Consider the following 24,316-nt stretch of genomic DNA (forward strand, 5'->3'; position numbering starts at 1 on the left):
CAACAAGTCTAAACAATTCTTTAGAAAACTATATTTGTTAGCAAACTTCAAAAGGTCAATTTGTAATTGTATCATTCTCATTTAATGAATTAACTGCTTAAATATAACATTCTAGGATTTATTTTCAACAGTAACATCTTAAAACCAGGGTTGCGGAGTCCGAGTTGGAGTTGGAAGGAGTTGGAGGTTTTAGTCGGAGTTGGATTTCTAAAAGTCAGAGTCGGAGTCTGGATTTTTTATCTGACTCCGACTGCTTAAGTCCAATAAATTTATTTTTTACGTGGTTTTCCCGTTTGGTTTTACCAGTTTTTTCTTTTTGTTTTATTACATTTTTACCCCAAACAAGGCACATTGCCACTTTGATGTGCTGGGCTACTATCAGGGACCTAAGTTGCAGGGGTACTATGTAGGGAGTTTAGCAGCAAGATGTCTGTTCACATTACACTTGAACTTCTGCATGTCAGTACAGTTGGGGAAGCAGAAGAGAATTCCAGAGTCTAGCGGTTCTGGGGAAGAAACTACTAGAGTATAAGGCTTTCTTACATCTAGAGACCTCTATTATGTAGGGGTGGAACTTCGCTGCTTGTTGGGTTTGTCGGGGGTATTTTCATCGAGATGGTACAAGGGCTTGTAGTTCGTCAGAACGTTTACCATTAAAATACTTGTAAAACTTGTTAAACATTTCATTGATGGGACAGGGGCTAAAGCTTAGATGACAGTTCAGGACCTATCAGGTTGGCGACTCTCATTTAAACCCTGTCCAGAAGTGGGACTAGTACCAGATACAGCAGCCCAAATGTGACAGCAGTATTCCATACATAGCCGAATGGTGGCTTTGTAGAGGAACATGATACTTTCAGGCGTAAGTAAATTTCTAGCACGGTAGAGAGAGGCCAGCTTCTTTGAAGCAGCCTTGGCAATGATCTCAATCTATTCCAACTCATGTTCCCTGTGAACCTTAAACCAAGGAGTTTGAAGGAAGTATCTTTAGCCATAGCTATTAGTGGTTGGTAAGTTTCATGTAATTATTAAAGGAAACAAGCTTTGTCTTGGCAGTGTTAAAAGTTACCATCCATTTTTGACCCCATTCTACTACAGACCGAAGGTCTTCTAGCATTTCTGCCATTACTTTAGATATGTACCCATTAGTTTTCCCTACGTGCCTACGATAGAGTGTAGTGTCTTCAGCAAATATACCCATCTCAGAGACAATTTTATCAGATAAGTCATTTATGAATATCAGAAATAATAAAGGACCAAGGATCGATCCCTGATGTACACCCGCATTTATATCATATTGTTTGGACGTACACTCATTGAGAACAACTTGAATTCTTCTCTCCTTTAAAAAGGATTTAATTATGTTAAGTATTCGTCCAGTAATACCATAGAATTTTATTTTCATGAGAAGACTATCCTGCCATTACCTGTCAAAAGCCTTAGATATATTTAAGGCTACTGCCCTCCCTTCCTCTGCGATATCCAGTGCTTAGTATATACGTTCAGAGATTACAGTTAGAATATCTGCAGTAGAATGAGCTTGTTTAAATACATATTGAGTGTCAAACAGAAGTTTAGCAGCTGTAAACTGGTGGACTAGAGCTTGATTTATTAAGGATTCAAATATTTTAGTGAAAGGAGGGAGGAGACTAATTGGGTGAGAATTTAATGGGTCAGTTCTTTCGCCAGAATTTTTGTAAACTGGTACCACAGAAGCATTTTCCAGCAGTCAGGAAAGCAAGATTCGTTAAAACATTTGTTAAGAGTTTAGAGAGAGCTGGAGCAACCTCAGTGAAGCATTTTTTTTAATAGCACAGCCGGGATGAGATCAGGTCCACATGCTTTTGAGGTGTCTAGGTTTTTATGATATCATCTATTTAAGAAGGGGTGATATTAGATCATCTTGTGTGGTTTCTATCCGCCAAGAAAAATTAGGGAGGGGATCATTTGCTGGGTCCAAGGTAGAGTTTGAGGCAAACTGATGAGCAAGCATGTTAGCTTTCTCAGTTGCTGGGCAAACAGCCTCATGATTGTTGAATAGTGGGGGTATTGTTGATTGCCCATTATTTACTACACTATTATAGATTTTCCAGAAATCACGAGTTTCCAATTTCTGCACTTCAATCCGTTTCCTGGTGGTTTCAGTATATTCACTCTTCTTACTTCTTTCTTACAATTACTTCTAGCTTCTATAAACTTTTTTTCTGTTTGTACAGGACTTATGCCGGATAAATCTACGGTATGTAAGTAAAAGTAAACTATTGGAGAAAGTGGGGTTTGCTATAGAACTTCTGTGTCTGGTTTGAACATTTTTTTTTTGGATTAAGCTGTTATTTAATTTTATTTTGTAGTTTCAGACCAAAGGTGGGGTGCTAGGCAAAACGGATGTGCATAGCCACTACCATGCAGCACAAGTAGACCATCAGCCGGCTTCTCATCTACAGGAATGTGGCCTCGGGAATGCCCGCCAGTGAGAGTGCAGGGCCCCTTTCCATGCGCGACATTGCACTACAAACATCCCGATATTATACAACTGATGACAGAGCAGCCGCTCTTAGCGCTACAAAAGAGTTAGGGGTCCCATACTGTCAGTTGGAAACAACAACCAGCAACTGTCAAACCGGTACCTTCAAACCTGTCTGACAGCAGTCCAATCATGTTAGCATATAAGGTAAACAAGCACCCCCAAGATGCCCAGCTATAAGGGAAGGGAATGAAGCAAATGTGGAGGATGGCATTCATTGCCCTAGTCAGGGAACAAGGCTAAGCTCTGGACATCTCTAATAAGTCTCTGCAGCCGCACTTCTGCTCTTGGTTAATAGGCAAAGAAGGAGTATGGAAGCCGGGCGATAGGCTGAGGCTATCTACTCCTTAAGCAGGTTTGCAAACCGGTGATTTGATCAAGTCACCAGCTCTAGGGAAGTTGTCATCAAGGACTGAGGAGGCCCCCCTCTTCCGTTTGGTACCAAGATGTATGAAGTCTGTGGCACAGGTTTACAAATCAGAGTTTTCCTTCTAGATGGATGACCTAACAAGATCTACGGGTCCATCAGCACCAAAAGGGGTTTCCCTACACCTGGTTTCAAAGCCAGGTATTTCTATGCTCCCAAAGTGATAGTTTGGATTAGTAGAGTTAGTATCAAAGAATTAGTATCTGCTTTGAAGTTACACATCTCAGAATGGGATTAAAATTGGAAGATGTGGTTACATTTTGAAAGGAGGTATCTATGAGTATGGGGTGTAGATTTAAGGTTAATATTTACTAGGGTTAAGAAAAGATCAAATATGGTTTGTGGATTAGTGACTAATTGGAAATTACAAAATAAGGGCTTGGGTGAGTTTCGAAATGTTCTTTAAGTGTTAGTTTTCATGTAAAGATAATCACCAGTACTATCTACCATCTAAGTGAAAGAAAGATAGTTGCTAGTGAATATAGATCACTTATAATCTGGGCACAAACTGTGGCTAATAGGTATCTATTTTATAGATATTCTTTAGAGTATAAATATAGGTTAAGCTAATGCATGCCTTAGCAATAAAAATCTATAGATGTTTAATATTTATCGATTTTTAAAGGGTCAGTCTACTAAAGTTTAGGACTGGAAGCTAAACCCCCCTCCCAAGGTACGTGCAAAGTATGTGATTTTATATCAGCTTGGAGAGAAGAGCAATTGGTTTTTTGTCCAGTTGGAACAGGAGAGATGATATACTTACAAGAATACAGCATTAATATACAATATAGATATACAGGAATTTGAACAGACTGACAGGTGTCTTGGAGGAAAAGTATTATCACTTCAAAGCAGACATTTAGAAATAACATTTGTGCCAATTATTTTAGTAACATACATCAGTAACAATATACATGTGGCCAGTATAGGCCTTATATTTAAACATTACACTTAGTCATAGAATGAGAAATTATGATTTCCAAAAAGAGGGAAGCAATATAAGTAAATAAGAGCAGAAAAACAGGTTTGGTGAATAAGCAATAACTTAATTGCTTCCTAAGCAATGGTTTGCACAATTTAGCAGCTTTTGTATGGTTTTGCTTTTATTTTTGGAAATATATTTTGTACTGTAATACTTCTACTTCATCAAGATATTTTGGTCTATCGGATCACTGCAAATCCTGTCTGAACAGCTGTTTTTGTTTTGGTTGTAATGTCACACAGGATCAATGAAAATCCTGTCTTTGAATAAGATCACTGTGAATTACATTGGATAACAATCGGATTGTAATCTGATAGTTATCTAGTTCCTGAATCTACTAGAATTCGGCAATTGGATTAGTCCGGGATCGATTCAGAATTAAAATCTTACTCACCACCCAAAACACGGGCATAAATCAATAAGAAGCAACCCATGGAACTATAGCCCTTTATAGCTTATCCTTCCCTTTTTTTTTTTTCTTTTTACATAGGATTCACCACTTATCAAGGCCCGGAGTCCACTCGAGGATAAGGCTTAATGAATGTACAGAAGTCAATGGGACAATATTGTAGTAATCATAAGTAGTGGAAATTTGGTAAATTGGATTAAGGAGAACGGCTCATCAAGGATTTGTTTATGTTGAATATGACGAAATTGTAGTCAGCTAGAAAGCAGGCAAATGGCAGAGAGCTCCACAGGCGTACAGTTCTAAGAAAGAAGCTTTGTTCATGGAATCTACGTTTAGGTTTAGGCACACAAAAAGAATGAGGGAAGTTATTGATAGTGATTTCAGCTAGACGAGTGTTTTTTGTGAAAGTTTGACAAGGGGGGAGAAACCATAGATTAGAGCCTAGACAAGCATCTGCCATGAAAATAGTGATAAAGCAGAGACAGGCTCACAGTGTTGCAGAGAAGAGAAAAGAGCATCACCCACTAGGCTATTTTGAACTCTGTTCAAGGCAGATTAAGGTATATCTAGCAGCTCCTACCCAAATGTGGCAACAGTGCTCCATCTTTGGATGTATCTGTATTATATAGGTAGAGAATTGCATCAGCAGTGAGATATCTACCATTTTTCCGGTGACCTTGGCAACAGATTTGATGTACATGTTTCATCTCAGACGCTTGTCAAAACATGGAGCCTCGCCAAAACAAGAGCTATTCATTTCAATTGATGCCAGATGGGGATCAGAGCGTTGATGGTGTAAAGATAGAAGCTTGGTTTTAGATGCATTAAAATTAACCAGCCACTGCTTTCCCCATTGCACCACATGCTCAAGATCAGAGGAGAGAGACTCAGAGAGAACTTGGACATTTACAGCCTTTGATGTACTGCCATAGATGGTAGTGTCATCAACAAAAATGTCTATGAATGATCTTAGGATCTGATTTAGAAGATCATTGATGTTGATCAGGAAGAGAGTTGGGCACTGGATGGACTTCTGAGGGACTCCGGCATTAATACTGTGAGCTTCTTATTTCTGCCCATCAACCACTACTCTTATGAACCTATCAGATAGAAAAGATTTAATAACTGAGAAAACTTTCCAGCTATACTGTAGCTGGAGATCTTGTGAATTAGGCCTTTATGCCATACCCTATAAAAGGTCTTTGATATGTCAAGAGCAATTGCCCTAGAAAAAAAAACCTCCATCGAGAGATTCACTAATCCTATGAGATATAACTGTAAGCACATCTGCTGTAAATCTAGCAGAATGGAAACCATATTGCATGTTACTAAGAAGGTTATTTTTGCTGAGCTGGTTTACTACTTCTCCATTTAACATGGATTTCAGCAACTTACTCATGATGCACAGGAGACTTCTTGGTCTGTACTGAGAGGAAGATGCCTGATTACCTGAATTCTTAAATACAGGGTATATTGATGAGGTTTTCCGGAGTGTTAGGAAGCAATTCTCCTTAAGACCATGCTTAAACAGCCTTGTAAGCAGGGAAACTTGTTCTGGTTAAAGCTTTTTCAGCACTATAATTGGAATGTCATCAAGGCCAGTTGCTTTATTCGAATCAGGGTTTTTGATTAGTTTGGCAACATCACGCACAGATATTTGTATGTTGCATAGCATGTTTTCTCATATCGAAATAGGAAATACAGGGATTGACAGCCTTGGTCGCATAGGGTATAATTAGTTGCAAAGAGTTTGGCTTTGTTTGATGACTTCAGATCTATTGATGATGGCTGTGATTGAGCACATGCTTCTGTTCAGGATTCTGTTTGCTATTTGCCAAAACTGATGGGAACCAAGCTGCTGCTCAGCTACTTTGGACAACGAACTGAGCATACAACTCTCTCGCATTCTTTATTATTCTTTTACAGTGGTTGTTGGCAATCCTAGAATTAGCTTCAGTCTCAGTACAGCTTCCTGTTTTTCCTTTGATTCTCTTTCCATAAAGGCAATACTATCTTTTAAAAAATTTCTTCTCTGTATAATATGTCTTTACTCCCCTCTTCTGATAAAAAGAGTTTAGCTTCAAAGTGCCATGGCCAGAAGAGGTTTCCCTATGCCAAAATAGGGTAGTCCCTTTTGAACTGATAGCATAATAAAATTTAATTGTAAATTTTTTATCCTTTTTTATCTTAACTTATTCTATAAAATTAGTTCGTATTTTTAAATGTATTTAGAATGTATTTCTAACCACATTTCCAAACTCCCATTCTTATTTGAATTGATTTTAACTGGAGAGTTATACAATAAAATATGATAATCAAATTTTTTTAAGGAGGACTTGCATTAAAAAAAAAAAACTTTAAATCTATTTAAAATTTTCACCACCCCTTAATATGCCTTTAAAATAGATATTACAAAAAAAATAATTTATTTTATTGTATTATTTTATTCCATTTCTATGTTCCATGCTATCTACATGCTTGATATTCTATTTTCCCAGATTTTTCTTGCATGTCATCTTGTTTGTAATATATTAGTAATAGTTAGTAATATATGTAATATATTAGTAATAGTTAGCAATATATGTACAGACACAATAGAAGAAGTGGAAATACTCATCTCTTTTCTAACATTCATCATTATGCATTAAAAATCTAATTTTTGTTTCATGAAAACAATGAAATTAATTTTGTTTTTTAAATTCAATCAGAAATAATTTCTTTTAAATTAATGTTTAATGCCATCTACAAAAACTCTATAAAATGTTGATCCTAATGCATGAGTCAATGTTTATCACTTGTTAAAGACAATCTATCCGTACCATACAAAATGCAATATCTACAAAATATATTTAAATTATTTTCTTTTTAAATTAAAAAATACTATCTTATTGAATAGTTTAAGAAATTACTTAGCACAATATGAACATTTGAGTAGTTTGAGAGAATTAGGATGATTGTCTTTATCAATCTTTCACTGAATTACCATGCGTACATAGAAAAAAAGATAAACTTTGCAGGGCCATATCTTCTAAAGTAGGCTAGAAACCCTCACAACATTATTTTGAGAACTTAAGCAGTCATAGTAGATGCTATGAAAAAAATATGAAAATTGAAGAGGACATATTTTCTCTAGACTGACTGTAAGCTACATAGATAAAAATTGATGATTTGGGGGACATGCTTTTGGGTGAGAAAATTTTTTTTTTTTTTTTTTTTACATAGGCATCACCACATTATCAAGGCCAAGAGGCCACTCAAGGATAAGGGTTAAAGAGTGTACAGTAGAAATTGGACAATATAGTAATCATTAGTAATGAAAATTTGGTAAATTTGATAACTTATATGGAACGGCTCATCAAGAACTTATTTACGTTAGACTTGAAGACAACCATATTGTAGTCAGCCGGAAAGCAGGAAAACGGAAGACAATTCCACAGGCGTGCAGTTCTATGAAAGAAGCTTTGTTTATGGAATCTACGTTTAGGTTTAGGCACAGATACAGAGTGAGGGGAATTATTGATAGTGTTTACAGCTAGACGAGTGTTTCTTGTGAAAGTTTGGCAAGGGGGGACCATAGATTGAAGCTCAGTCGAACACTTTCCATGAAAATAACGATACATCAGAGACAAACTCGCAACAGCTCTTCTGTGAGACAGAGGTTGCAAGGAAGAGAAAAGGACATCTACGAGGCTACGAAGTCTATTTTGAACTCTATCAAGGCAGGACAAGTCCTTTCTAGCAGCTCCTGCCCAGATGTGGCAACAGTATTCCATGCTTGGACGTACCTGGTTCTTATATAGATAGAGAATAGCATCAGCAGTGAGATATCTACCGGATCGATAGAAAGATCCCACCATTTTTCCAGCAGCCTTGGCAACAGATTTGATGTACATGTTCCATTTAAGATCAGGAGTAATGGTCAAGCCAAGAAGCTTGTCAAAACTTGAGGCCTCCTGAAGACGAGAGCCATTCATTTCAATTGATGCCAGATGTGGATCAGAATGTTGATGATGTAAAGAGAGAAGCTTGGTTTTAGATGCATTAAAAGTAACCAGCCACTCCTTTCCCCATTGTACTACGTGCTCAAGATCAGAGGAGAGAGAATTGGAGAGAACTTGGTCGTTTACTGTCTTAGATGTGCTACCATAAATGGTAGTGTCATCAGCATAAATGTCTACAAATGATGTAAGGATGTGATTTGGAAGATCATTAATGTAGATCAGGAAAAGAGTTGGGCCCAGGATGGACCCCTGAGGAACACCGGCATTAATACTGTGAGCTTCTGATTTTTGCCCCTCAACTACTCAACTATGAACCTATCAGAAAGAAATGATTTAATAATTGAGAAGACATTACCAGCTATACCATAGCTAGAGATCTTATGAAGTAAACCTTTATGCCATACCCTATCAAAGGCCTTAGATATGTCAAGAGCAATTGCCCTAGAAAGGTTGCCTCCGTCGAGAGATTTGCTAATCCTATGAGATATAACTGTAAGCACATCTGCTGTAGATCTAGCAGAACGGAAACCATATAAAGTGTCACTAAGAAGGTTATTTTTGTTGAGATGGTTGATTACTTCTGTATTTAACACAGATTCCAACAACTTACTCATGACGCACAGGAGACTTATTGGCCTGTACTGAGAGGGGGATGAGTGATCACCTGAATTCTTAAATACAGGGCATACTGATGAGATTTTCCAGGGAGATGGGAAACTATTCTCCTTAAGACAACGTTTAAAGAGTTTTGTAAGTATGGGCGCTAGTTCAGGTTGAAGTTTTTTTGAGTACTATAATTGGAATACCGTCAGGGCCAGTTGCTTTACTGGAATCAAGGTTTTTGATTAGCTTGGCAACATCACATAGCATGTTTTCTGATACAGGAGGAAATATTGGGGGTTGGCGGCCTTGGTCGCAAAGGGTAGAATTAGCTGCAAAGTTCTTGACAAAGAGTTTGGCTTTGTCTGATGCTGACGAGATTACCTCAGGTCCATTGATAATAGTTGGGATGGAGCACACGCTTCTGTTCAGGATTCTGTTTGCTATTTGCCAAAACTGGTGGGAACCAAGCCGCTGCTCAGCTACTTTGGAGCTAACAGATTGAGCATACAACTCTCTTGCATTCTTTATTACTTTCTTACAATGATTGCTGGCAGTCCTGAAAGCGGCTTTAGTTTCCATACATCTATTACATTGAAAACAGTGGAAAAAGTGATTTCTGCGCGCAATGGCAGCAGAACATTCTGGAGAGAACCATAGCTGGCTGTTAGGTTTTTGCTGAAACCTTTTTGAGGGTATGAAACGGTCAATACCTACAATTAACCATTCCGTCAGGTCTAATACTATAGAGGACACATCCTTTTTAAACATGGAATGGAGAGGTAGATCAGTTATAAATGTACGGAAGCTATCCCAGTCAGCCTTAGTGTATCGATATACTGTACGATGGAGAGGTACGTCTGGGGACTTATTACATTTCATTTTTATCTTAATTGATACAACAGAGTGGTCGGAAGATCCAAGAGGAGACAGACAGAAACTGAACATAGTTCAGGGCAAGTTGTGAGAAAAAGGTCTAGTAGGCTCGCATACTGGCTATCATTGTCGGGCACACGGGTGGGTTCCTGAACAATCTGAGTGAGGTCATAGGCAATGGAGAAATCATGACAGAATCTCCCCTCATCATCCGTCTTGTTTGAGTGGGTCAACCATTCGACGTTGTGAACATTGAAGTCTCCACATACGTGAATGTTAGCTGAAGGATAAGCAGATAGGACTTGGTCAATTTTCTCAGATATGCTTTTAAAGACAGTAACTCCGCTGTTGTGGGGGCGATAGAGAGTAAATATAAATGCAGTAGTGTGAGCTAAAGCAACCCGGAAGCACATATAGGGTAAGTTAGGATCTTCCCTGGAGATGTCCCTACCACATGGAAAGCTATCTTTAATATAGGTACATATTCCATGCCCATGGCGATCTTGGGGGTCAGATTTAGAAGTTAAGTTAGAGTATCCTTTAATTGCGAACTCTTCTAGGGAAATAGCCTGTCCAATGCCAGTTTCACTTAAAAATAAAAGGTCTGGTTTAGTCTCCTGTAATTGGGTTTCAACCTCTGGAAGGTTAGAATGTAGACCCCTGATGTTGGAGAAGGAGACATGGTAGTAGGGGTCTACGTTGGAAGTTGGAGAACCGGGTTTAATCGTGTAATTTTTCTTGAAACTTGTCATGATGAAATTTTGGAATTTGTGGACTAAGTTGTCAGATTTACTTAGAGCAGGACAGAGAGGGGAAACTAAGAGAGAGAAAAAAAAACGAAGAATTTTTTTTTATTATTTGTAGCTAATGAATAGGTAAAGCCATAACAATTACCCACTAGTATGGCATCAAGAGGCCCCACCAGAAGCTACCAGGTATAGGGTTAAAATTAAATATTCGGATTCTACAGTCCCTAAATGCCCTTCCTACCAAATTTTAGAAATATTGAATATGTGGAAGCATTTTCTTTTTAATTTTATAAAACATTGAAATTTTGTGACGTTTTGTGGCATAAATTTAGAAGCAAAATATGCAAATTTTATACACACACCCTAAAATCCGAATGGTAAGGTTTAGGACCAAATAATTTGGTACATTTTCCTAACTCATGAAGGGGAATATTTGTGCCAAATTTCAGGTAATTCGGTGTAGGTGGATGCAGATTCCAACTTTTTGCTGGTGTTTTGACATGGCATGACCGTTCCCTGTATAATATGCGTATATACTCCTCTCTTCTGATGAGAAGCGTTTGGCTTCACATGCCATGGTCTAAATAGGTTTCCCTATCCCAAAATATTGTAGTCCCTTTTGAACTGACAGCATAGTATAATTTAATTGTAAATTTTTTATCCTTTTAACTTATTCTATAAAATTAGTTTATATTTTTAAATGTATTTATAACCACATTTCCAAACTTGCATTCTTATCTAAATTGACTGATGAGTCTACTCCCATGTTATACATTAAAATACGATAATCAAATTTTGTAAGGGGGACTTGCATTAAAAAAAATGCTTTAATCTATTTAAAAATTTTAACCATCCCTTAATCTGCCTTTAAAATAGATATTACTAAAAACTTGATTTATTTTATTGTATTATTTTATTCCATTTCTATATTCCATGCTATTTACACGCTTGAAACTATTTTCCCAGATTTTTCTCGCATGATATTTGTTTGTAATATATTAGTAATAGTTAACAATATATGTATATACACAATAGAAAAGTTGAAAATACTCATCTCTTTTCTAGTATTCATCCGCTTTGGTAAATGAGTTTGTATGTTTTAAATTATTAATACAGAAATCAAAAATTATTCAATTAAATAAAAGAGAGAAGTATCAAAATCAAAGCACACATTTGGCTCTTAAGACTCTCTCCCTCCTCCCTCTCCCTCCGCTCTCAAATAAATGCTAATCTTTGCACCTCAATTCATTCCATTAGCTAGACCAACGTAGGGCGCTTGAAGAACACCAAGTTAAGTGTATCTATCTGTGTATGTAGATTTGGTCCCACTATTTCTTTTGTATTCTTTGCTTTATATTCCCTTATATATTCAAGTAATTATTATTAATATTGTATTCATTATATTTTAAAACAAATTAGTTGCTAGAGCAGATTGGTTTCCTCACAGTACTTGAAAGATACAAATTTTCGTAAATGTAAGAGGGGAATCTATTTCTTATCCTACGTTATTTATGTAGAATAGAGAAAAACTTTAAAGTAAGATACTCACTATCTTGCTTCATGCGGGAGCGCAAAAATATTTAGTGTAGAAACCATGCACATGGTTAACCCTCTCAGTGTGATAGACCCGTAGATCTTGTCATATCATCCATCTTAGAGAAAGAAAACTGATAAGAAAACTGGCGGAGAGAAGCCTCTTCAGTCATGGTTGACAACCTTCCTTGAGCTGGTAACTCGAACAAATTCCTGGTTTGCAAACCTAAATGCTTAAGGAGTAGATAGGCTCTGCCTATCGCCGGCTTTCAGACTTTTTCTTTGTCTATTAGCCAAACTTGAGGTATAATACCAGGAACTCACCAGAGCCACTTTATGCTTGGCCTTGTTTTCTGACTAGGACATTGATCACTGTTCCTCTATTCCCTATTTTAAATTTCACTCTTTCTCTCAGAAACTGAGAAAGTTGGTTTGCTTACATGCTACTTGTGCTCACATGACTTATTTGGGCCGGTCTTGTCTGAGAGGTTAAGAGTAACTGATTGACAGTTTGTCTGGGTGCTATTTCCGACTGACAGTACAGGTGCCCTAACTCTTTGGTAATGTTTAAACTGACTGCTCTGTCATCAGTTGTATAATATCAGGATAGTTGTAGTGCCATGTCGCACATAGAAAGAGACCCTGCTGCTATATCTGGTGGGTTTTCATATAAGACCACAACTTCTAAACAAGACTCGGCTAATGGGCTACTGTGTGTATACTTGGTGTCAAACAGGCCCACTTTTCTCAACACTCTTCCCCTTACCTGACATTAAACAAAAACGTAATGAAATGACAACCCAAACAAATATCACGATAAACCAGACAACCACCCAAACAAAACCAATTTGCCTCCGCCTTTGAGGCTCGCTTTCACAAATATCCATGGGGTTAGAGGTAATATAGATGATGTAGAGTCTTACTTTTTAGTAAACTCCTCAGATATCTTAGTATTAAATGAAACAAACTTACACTGTTCAACCCCTCTAACTACTTTAACATAACAGGATACCTCCCTCTTTGCTGTAAGGACTCGGATAGATATATGCACGGGCTTGGAAATCTATATTCATAGCACCCTCCCTTAAATTAGAGAGAAAAATTCAGAATCGGATGACCAGGCTTTTATGTGCTTTCAACTAACATTTTATCACTGTGTTAGTTACTTATATTTTCTCTACTGTTTTACCCCAAGTCAGGATTGTACCTTAATCTGTCTGATAGTATAGATGCAGCACTCTCCTTGGATAGTAACGCCCAAATACATGCGTTTCGTGGCTTTAATGTCCACCATAAAAATTGGCTTGGTTTCTCAGGTTACACAGATGCAGCTGGATGCTCTACTAATAGCTTCTCTATAGCCCATTCCCTCACATAGACAGTAATGTTTCCAATTCGCCTACCAGATCGTGAACCTCAGCAGGCTTCACTTCTAGACCTATTCCTCACCACAGGACCTGAAGATTGTGTGACTAATGCCCACAGTTTACTTGGAAACGCAGACCACCTAGTGGTATCAGTTGACATCTATATATATAAAAGCGAAAATGTATGTATGTATCTTTGGATGTCTGCTAAAAACTTTCGACAGACACAATGAAAATTCAAAAACTTGGTATCACATCGAAGCTCCATCCTTTGCTCAAAAAATATTGAAAAATTGGCCAAAAACGTTAACTTTTTCACCCCGAAATCGACAATTTTCGACAGGGGGGGTCAACAAAAACGGTCCTCTCCTGACAATGACCGATTCTACGCATGCGTCAGATGACGTGACCTGATTTACTTTAAATAGTTGAAAAACCGAACAAATTTCATGTAAGTCGCGTTAGCTCAGTTGGTTAAGGCCTTGGTTCATTATTGAAACGTTTTGGGTTCGAATCGTGGTGTGAGATGTTCTTTTTTTTTTTTTTTTCCAGATTTTTTAATTTTAAATAATAAACCAGTGTTATTTAAGCCATTTTTCACGTAACGTTCGTTTTTCCGCTTTTTTTTTTTTTTTTTTTTTTTTTTTTTTTACTTAGCTTATTCTTAGCAACACCCAAAAACACTCGGGTACCCACCAATTTTTTAAATTTTAATATTGAAACAGGCTTATTTAAGCCATTTTTCACGTGTTCGTTTTTCTGTTTTCATCATTCGTTTGCCTTACGTTAGTTTTTTTTGTGTTTTTTTCCCCGCTTAAGTGTTAATGTTATTTTCTTTTTTACTTCGATTATAACATACAAACCTACATTGTCGTCGTAACGTTCGACGACTTCCGGCCGCGCCCCTGTCAATTCAAACATCTTTCACTAACTCATTCTGGCTGGCCGATTTTATTTTCAAACTTTGCCTCAGGGCTTCAGGTTCGATCCTACACCGGGGTTCTTTTTTATTTAACACCACACACACCTACAAACACCCGGGCAGCACCAGGTACCCTCGCTAGTCACATTTACATCCCAACCTCAAGGTGAGAAACCATTGCCCAAAACAACAAGGTACTACCACAGGGCTTACTGAGAAACCATTAGAGAACTCATCTGAGATGCCCCATGAGTCGATATCTTCTCGCTTCCTGCTGAACAGTGTGTTAATGAGAAAACTGAATGGTGCAAATCTGGCATTGAAGCCCATGTTCCCACACGGAAGTATTATAGCAAGCCCCACTCACCCCTATTGTTCACTACAGATTGTGCAGCTGCCATTGCACAAAGACACCATGCATTCTGACGGTTTGTACATCATAAGTTGAATACAAATAGGCAAAAATTTGTAAATGCTAGAAATCATTGTAAGAGAGAAATAGCGAGAGCCAAAAGAAAGCATATTGAAATAATCAGGGAACACATAGAATTGCAACAGATAAGAATTCGTGATTTCTGAAAAATCTATAATACTGTAGTGAATAAAGGATAATCAGTAATTCCCTCACTAAGCAACAACCAGAAGTTTGCACGCATGGCAATGGAGTAGGTGGAACTGCTTGCCCGGCAATTCGCCTCCAACTCCACCTTAGAGCCAACAAACAACTCCCTCCCAAATTTCCCTATGCGGACTGAAGCCACATCAGATGATGTAAAAATCCCCCCTTCTCATGTTCGCAATATCATAAAAAACAAACACCTCAAAGGTCTGATCTCATCCTGCTATAGTAATTAAGAAATGTTCAGCTGAGCTAGTCCCTATACTTTCCAAGCTCTACAATAAATGCCTTGCTGAATCTTGCTTCCCTAATAGCTGGAAGATGGCCTCTGTTGTACCAGTGTACAGGAATTCTGGTGAAAAAACATACCCTTTCAATTATCGCCCCATTAGTCTCCTCCCACTCTTTGCTAAAATCTTTGAGACCTTAATTAATCAAGCACTAGTTCACCACCTCGCAAAAGCAAATCTTCTCTCTGACAAACTGTATGGATTCAGGCAATGACATTCTACTGCAGATATTTTAACAGTCATCATTGAATGCATTTACCATGTACCGGATAAGGCGGGCAAAGCCAGGGTTGTAGCCCTTGACATATGCAAGGCCTTTGAGAAAGCCTGACACAAAGGGCTGCTAATGAAAATTAAATTGTACGTTATAACTGGATGTATACTAAATATAATTAGATCCATCTTAGACAATAGAAGCATACAGGTTTTCATTGATGGATGTACATCAAAGCAGCATAAGATTAATGTGGAAGTGCCTCAGGAGTCGATCTTTGGACCATTATTATTTCTGATATAAAATATAAACAACCTCCTGATAACATTGTGTTCAAGATGGGTATATTTGCTGATGATACAATGCTCTATAACATGCATGGAGGACGAATGGATGTACATAAATCTAAGACAATGGCAGAATCGTTAGAAAATTATGAAATGGGGCCGCATATGGATAGTAACATTTAATGCTAGTAAAACTAAGTTGCTCTCCTTTAATAATTACAAGACGCCTCTTCAACCGCTTATATCGATGACAAATAATACCCTACCTGAGAATTCTACCTTCAAATTCCTCGACCTAATATTTGCAGGCAATATAAACTAGAACAAATACATAGAGGACATTGCAAAGACTGCTGTAAAGAAGGTGGGTTCCCTATATCGAGCGAAAAGACTATTCACACCTGAGAGTATCCTGTACCTCTACAATGCCACCCATGCATGGAGTCTTGTTGTCACATGATAAGTCCAAAAAAAAGTAGTCAATCTAATCGGTCCCACTTAATCAACTAAGCTCCAGCCCGTCTCATCACCGCAATGTTGCATCTCTGTACCTGTTTTACAAATTTTTTAATGGAATGTGTTCTGATGAAATTGTTGCACTCGTACCTCCTCGCCATTCATATCCCCGACAAACCCGCTTAGCAATAAGATTTCACCCCTTCACTGTTGAGGTCCCTAGATGCCAGAAAGCTTTCTATTCTAACAGTTTCTCCCCTCAAACAGCTACACTTTAGAATTCCTTTCTTGCTACCTGCTTCCCTGGTCGTATTGATATGTGGAAGTTAAAATGTTACATAAACCAACATCTTGTTAATCTCTCCACATCATGGTCAGTAGACTTTAACGTCCAAGTGGTGATACTCCTTGTTAGAGGTAGACATGAATAAAAAAATAAATAAAGCTGGTATTGTGCATACGTGAATATATTTATCAAACAAGTGAATGTTAAACGTCAAAAATGATATACATGAAAAGTAATTATAAAATGCTTGCTGAATAGATGTGGGAGTCTGTTATATGGATCTGCAGAATAGATTTCCACATAGGAGTAAAGGAGTCGGAGTCGAAGTCAGAGTCCTAGGAATTCAAGGAGTCGGAGTTGGACTTTTCCATCCGACTCCACAACCCTGCTTAAAACTGTAACCCTGATGACAAGATCTTACAAAAGATTTATTGAGTAATAAAATGTTGAATCGTTATTCTGTTCTTATTGTGTAATATTCTTATTTTAGCATGTCTTTTATTTTGGGGTCATACCTAAACAGAAGAAAACAACAAAAGCAATTGGCAAGAGGTTTAGACATTGAAACTAACAATACATCTTTTGATAGGCATTTTTGTAATCTTTGACTTGCCTCTTTTTTCTGTAAGTGACAAGCTTAGTTTCTGCAGCCAATTTTGAAAAAAGATTTTTTTTTTTTTAAATATTTTTCTAGTGCATGTTTTTGGCAAAACAAAAGCTTCAACTAGAATTTCTTATAATAAGCTTCTCTTTCAGTTACTTTATTAACAGATTCTCAAACATAAGGAGTCATGAAATTTACCTGATGAGCACCAAGAGTGATTCCAACTGCCAAATCATGGGCACCAACAATTTCTACTAAACGTGCATACATTGTGTTCGTTAAACCAAGACCTCCTGAAGAACAAAATAGAAAATTAGAATATATGTACATTATAAAAAGAGGGTTAGAACAGCAATTCTCTGCATTGGCCCAATTAACATGAAACAACTCATTAGGGAAACCTAAAAGCTCCATTCAAAAGTTTTAGTAATTTCCTAATAGTTCATTACATGCAAAGAAATGAATATTGTCATTTCATTAAATAAAGAAAAATGAAAGAAGTATTGCCATCCAATAATCAGGTCAAAAAGTGAGAAAAGAGGAGAGGTAATGTTCTGAGTCATACCTTTTACATGAGTGGGGGAAAAAAACAATGGTTGATCACTGTATTTTCACATGATCTGGTATTGTACACATTAGAAAAAATTTTTAAACAAAGTTATTACAATTTTAATGAAATTTTAATTAACTTTCATGATATTTTATAGACTTTGGGATAGTTTATAGCTTGAATAAAATATTGATTAATGATGAAAACCATGTAAACAAAAAAAAATTAAATTAAAAAACTGATAAGTATGTAAATAAATAAGTGTTGCATAAGCAGATCCCAAGAGTTAGGATAAACAATAAATTTGGCCAGAAAATGTGACCAAAGGTCATGTGTGAGATCTTTATGATGTTAAAAAAGTGGGTCACAAGTTTATGCTAGGCCCCGGAGATGACATCAAAGTGAGGTCAAATTATAGGATGCAAATCCCTGGTCAGCGAGCGACCACATTGTTGGAAACAATGCAAATCGGAATGTCGTCGTCATCTGGCCAATTTAATAATTGCAACATGGTTACTGTTGATGTTTAATGAACATGCATCGAGATGTCTACAGAAAAAAAGGAAAGAAAAAAAAACACTCCATATAAAAAAAAGTATTTACAAAAGAATTAAGAAAAAGGGTAATATGTAACTAGTTGAAAAAAGGAAAAAATGTGAGAAAAGAAAAAAGAAAAGAAACACACAGTCACAACATAAAAGAAAGAAAAGGAAAGGAATACTAAGGTTTACACAGTGCAAATGTACCATTATTATGAAAATTGTTGCCAAATTGTTTCAATGTTTGTTCTGGTAACCTGTCAATCAAATTATTTTTATTGCCAAAAGCAAAACTTGAATGCTCTTTTTGCTTAAACTAAAAAAAAAAAAAAAAAAGTTCCGAACTTGTTATGAAATTGTATTGTTCTTTTTTCAAGTTTTCAACTTTCGTGTTTTGAAAAAACAAAAAAAAAAACAATTAAAATTGAATTTCTTCTTTTCTGAAGTTTACAGCTTTCTGTTTTTTTTTGTGTTTTTTGAAAAAAAAAATTTTACAGAAAAATGTTCTGAGAATTGAAAAGTAAAGAAAAAAGAAAAAGTGATTCATGAACATGCAATTGTGCACAATAGACTAAGAGACATTATTTTATTGATAACTATTGTTTACTATTGTGTAACAATGACATGCATTTTTTTTTCTCTTTTGTAAAATCAACTGTATTGTCTTGAGATGTTGCATTCCATGATGGGGTAGGTGTGTGTAGAATGAAAAAAATATATAATATTTTTTTTTTAATAAGAAGGGGGAGGATAAGCAAATCCCCGGGAGTGAGGTTAAATAATAAATTTGTCCAGAAAATGTGACCAAAGGTCACATGTGGGATCTTTGTGTGGTCAAGTGACGGCAAACAAAAAAATGGGTCACAAGTTTATGCAATGCCCAGGAGATGACGCCAAAGCAGGTCAACTATAGAGCGCAAATCTCTGGTCAGCGAGTGACCATATTGTTGGAAAGAATGCAGATCAGAATGTTATTGTCATCTGGCTAAATTTATTGTTTAAGCTCGCTCTCAAGGATCTGTATATGCAACATAAGGAGACATAAAAAAATGCTGTTTGTGCCTGTCTCTTTTTCTAGCATTATTTTGCATCATTGAAAATAAGCATCAATTTTAAAGTTTGTTATGATGAGATCAAAAGGTATTTATAAAAAGCTAAAAAGAAATATAGTACTATATAAAAAAATGCAAGAAGGCTAAATGATAATTTTTACTAAAGACCAAGAGAGCTACAATGTAATTAGCTAATGTATATAGATAAGTATCTAAGGATAAGCAACAGTGTTTAGCCCAAACTTTTCTTTATAAAACAGTGTGACCAGATATATTATGAGATTCCTTTTTCATTATGTGAATAACGTAATGAAAAATTCCCTAATTCAATGGAGAGGAGGCTGAATAAGATATCGATTAGGCAGATCAAATTTGATTTAAATCTTGTCAAGAATCCAACTGACACTTTTTTTACAATGTAATAAAACCTTAACTACGTCAATGTTTTCAATTGCTTTGAAGTGTTTTGCACTCATGAACAGATCCATGGATGAAAAAAAACCCAGTTCAAAATGAGATAAAACAGTTCATTTTGAGATGATGCATTAGGCAAGACAGATATTCATAGTCCTTCTCCAGCAAAACAAAAGGAGAGGTTATATGTTCATAGCATGACTGTATACTTTTTCTTATATTAAATTTAAGCATGCAAGAGTTCTCATTAAAAAAAAAATGTAAATCTAAAAATTCTACACAAAAAACTTTTATAAAAAAAAAACTAATGACTTTATTTTTACAATGATACAGAAGTGAAAAAAAGCTTTTTATTAAAAAGAAAAGTAGTTTCAAATGGAACTAATTTCTTTGAATAAAAAACATTTTAGGGTGTTGTTATTCTGTCAAATTTGTGTAGCGGGGTGTATAACAGGGCGACAGTTCATATGTATAATAAGAGCTTGATATTGAGAGCCGTAGACAGTTCTTTTAACAGGGGGGAGATTCATTATTTACAAGAGAGGATTCAGTTCCACTTTTGAGGAGGGGGAAAGATAGTTAACACTTTGGAAGGGTGTTTCATACAAAGTTCATTTTACAAGACAAATCACAAAAACACATTACCTTTTCGGTTGAAAGATGACAAAGACTTACAAATTACATGATGATAATTCCAGTTGGATGAGATGATGATCGGGAATTCGATCTCCTTGCAGAATTACATTGTCTTGTCACTCTTTCTTTCGTTTCAGAAAGAGGCTTAGCTATCTCTCCTCCTCTGGCTGTTCTGAACTCCTCCTGAACGACTTTGACTGAACTGACTGATTTCGAACCCTCTTAATTGAATATATTGAATCTTTCTTTATGATGCCAAAACGTGCTCAGACCATGTGAGTCCCTCACGTGGATTCTACATATTACATGTCTCTACACACCTTTGCAACACAAAGAAAATTTCTCAATTGATTGTCTATTAATCCTAACTGACTTATGTTTTTATAATTATTTCTACTATAATGGCAATTCACTAAATTCCTGGGATCGTATTTAAATAGCAATATGTATTTACTTTTAAATTTTGATTACTGGGTTCAATTCTAGCCTTTTCCTTTAATATTTTATTATTTTCAAACTTATTTACGTTGTTCCTCTAATTACTGTGCCCTTCTATATATAATAAAGCTATTAGAATTTCACAATTGTGCCAACTACTCACCAAAATCCATAGGCACTTGTAATCCAAAAGCTCCCATCTCTTTAAGGCCTTGCATGGTTTCATCATCAACTTTTTCAAGCTGATCATTTTTAGTTGCATCATTCACTTCCTATGAAATATATAATTATAAAAAATATTTGTAAAAATACTTTAAAAATAAATGATGATTAACTATCAGAAAGTCATCCAACATTATGAAATTGTACCAAAGATGTTTGCACTGTATTGTTCTACCTACAAAAAAAGCTTGGAGTTTAGTGATAGTCAATATCACATAACTGACATCAGTGTAAAAAGCTTTGGTTTAATTCATATGCTTTAGTTTTCTTATTTTGTTTTCCATGGAGATAGGGCATCCTACCGAATGCCAGACATTCACCCACAATTTCAGTCACTTCAACAAAGAGATCTTTTTAAGATTCTAACCGTTCCTTGTTTGTATTTCTCTTGGATTTGATTCATCGGGTATATTCAACATGTAGTTTTTGAAATTCTTTCTCATGAGTTCAGGTGTTCCCATAATTACTGGAATGATGGAGACATCATAAGATTCCAGTTCCTTTCCATTTCAGCTAGTTACACTGAATAGACACTTGACAGATCAGGGCATTCAAAAGAGGAGGACAGAGTAAATTTCAAAAGAGGAAGATATTGTAGAGTGATAAGATCGTTTATGACAAGAACGATCGAAGTCTGAACAGGACTATAAATAGGATTTCTTTGTATTTGATACTTGTTATATAAGATCAAGAATAAAAGCACACATAGTTTTGTAGTGATACTGGCAATTCAGTATGCATAATAAACATAAAAGTAGAAAAGATAATTCTCTCAGAAGAATGTTCATGACTAGCCACTAACAAGAGTAATCTTATACCTCATAGCAATGGTGTCACCAATAATATTTCAATTGTCTTTCAAGGATTCTAACTTTGTTTATACATGGCTTTGATATTTTGTTGCCGATGCAAAAACTAAAAAGTTAAAAGGAAATGGAAGGAGAAAATTAAATGACAGATTTATTTTTGGCTACAATTGGATGTGAGGTCATAAAGAAGGTATTTACGATAGTCTATCCAACAAACCTGGAAGACCTCAGATCATAAGAAATATGAGACTGAGACTAAGAAAAGGTTGATCATAGCAGAAATAAAGTTCATGAAAATGATAAACCAATCATAAAATATCTACACCATCTATGAAATGTGAGAAGATATTGTGAATTTGAAAAACTCCAAGAAGAGCAGATGATTGAAAAGAACATGAATACAAAAAATAAAATGATGAACATTTGTAAAGGCTTGTATGGAATTGCTTTTAAAAGAAGCATTTTCAAGCATTATGCAAATTCAACAAGAAAAATATTGTAACTCTTTAGTTGTAGAAAACGAAAACCAAAAATAAAAAACATCAATTTGATGTTGCTGATTTTTGTAGTTTATTATAATAGAAAAGAGCTTGTATATAATTTGCTCAAAAGAGTTTTACAAGAAGCTTGACTAGCCACTAACAAGGTTAACCTCACAACTATGGCGTCACCAAAAGCATTTACATTATCTCTCAAAGATTCAATCTTTGTTGATACATGGCTTCAATATTTTGTTGCCAGCACAAGAACTAAAAACTTAAAAGATGAGGAAGTAAGAGGAGAAAATTAAGTAATGGAAAATCCTCTTTGTATCAATTGAGATCATGTTGATCAATGGAAAAAATTCCTGATGTAAAAGATAGGTAAGTAATCAGGAATGTGTAGTTTTGCTTACTTTTGAACAAGAACAAGATGTGATTGATGAAAAGAAACAGGAACTTAAAACTATGAAAGTTCATGAAGTATATGAATGTGTGCCTCTGACATAGGGCAAAAATGTATATCAACAAGATGGGTAATAACAGAAAAATTTGTGAATGACAAAAAAATAATGAAGGCTCGTCTTGTTGCATGTGGTTATGAAGAAGATTCTCATAATTTAAAAACAGATTCTCCAACATGCAGTCGTAAGGCTATGTATCGCATATTGTTAACAGCCTCGGTTATGATGTGGTAGGTGGAGATTTTTGATGTTACCTCAGTATTTCTGCAAGATAATATGTTGGAAAGGGATATTCCTTAGACCATCATCTGATATGTGTCCAGAATCACAGGTGTGGAAGTATGAAAGGTGCATTTATGGTTTAATTGATGCACCTCAAGATGGTACCAGCAAATTAATCAGGAGTTAATTTGCTGTTGAGTGCATATGACAATGCACTGCTTCTTTGACACACACTGCCATGGTGACTTGATAGGCATTCTAACAATACATGTAGACGATTTCATAATCTGTGGAAATAATTTCAGTTTCTGAAATAAATCAATGTCTGGATGTCTTTTATTTCAGTTTCTGAAATAAATCATTTCCACAGATTATGAAATTGTCTACATGTATTGTTAGAATGCCTATCAAGTGAATATAATCAGTGAATTGAAAAATGTTCAGTAAAATATCATCTAAGTATGCTATCACAAATTCCAGTCTGCTAAGAATGATGTCCATATTATAAAAATCTACTAAAATACAAAGCAAACATGTCATCTTAAGTGACATTATCAATAGTAATCCAAATACAATTATAAGAAAGTGCACAAACATCTACAACCTATATAAAACAAATCCTATAAATTTATCTTTTGTTTTTTGTTGAATATGAAGAAACATTTCAAATTTTTGTTGTCTAGCCTTGATATTTGAATCAAGCTCAATTTATTTCTTTTTAGAAGTTCCAGGCATAAATCTTAAATTTTTTTCCGATTTTCAAGTGGCTACAAGTGTCTTTTTTGAAGTATAGTTCTTATTAGTATTTCAAGACCAACACAGTGATATTGGATTCCTCCATTTCTGACATCTAAAATTTGGAATACAACATTACATGATTTACATGATACTGGAAAATACCAATTCACTTCTAAAAAAATACCAATTCACTTCTAAAAATGACAAAAAAAAAACAAGTGAAGCATACACAATAAATAGAGAAGTAGTCAACCACCTCAGCAGAAATAACCTTCTTAGCGACACACAATATGGTTTCCGTTCTTCTAGATCTACAGATGTGCTAACCGTTATATCTCATAGGATTAGTGAATCTCTCGACAAAGGCTTCATTTCTAGGGCAATTGCACTTGACATATCAAAGGCCTTCGATAAGGTTTGGCATAAGGGCCTACTTCACAAGATTTCCAGCTACGGTATAACTGAAAATGTTTTCTCAATCATTAAATCATTTCTCTCTGATAGGCTCATAAGAGTAGTGGTTGATGGGCAGAAATCAGAGGCCCACAGTATTAATGCTGAAGTCCCTCAGGGGTCCATACTGGGCCCAACTCTCTTCTTGATCTAC

At 35.8% G+C, this 24,316-nt stretch overlaps 1 protein-coding gene across 1 annotated transcript in view; it reads right to left on the reverse strand.

Moving 5' to 3' along the window:
* The window catches only part of LOC145246787 (very long-chain specific acyl-CoA dehydrogenase, mitochondrial-like), a 248,482-nt gene that overhangs the window by 19,082 nt on the left and 205,084 nt on the right, over positions 1-24,316 (reverse strand). The window contains exons 5-6 of the mRNA XM_080108583.1: positions 20,939-21,047; positions 17,345-17,439 (exon numbers count right to left, since the gene is read on the reverse strand). Coding sequence (XP_079964709.1) covers positions 17,345-17,439; positions 20,939-21,047 — 204 coding nt within the window. The remainder of the gene's footprint in view (positions 1-17,344; positions 17,440-20,938; positions 21,048-24,316) is intronic.

This window comes from Euprymna scolopes, chromosome 24, assembly GCF_053919585.1.
Source record: "Euprymna scolopes isolate OS-2025 chromosome 24, ASM5391958v1, whole genome shotgun sequence".
Lineage (NCBI taxonomy): Eukaryota > Metazoa > Mollusca > Cephalopoda > Sepiida > Sepiolidae > Euprymna > Euprymna scolopes.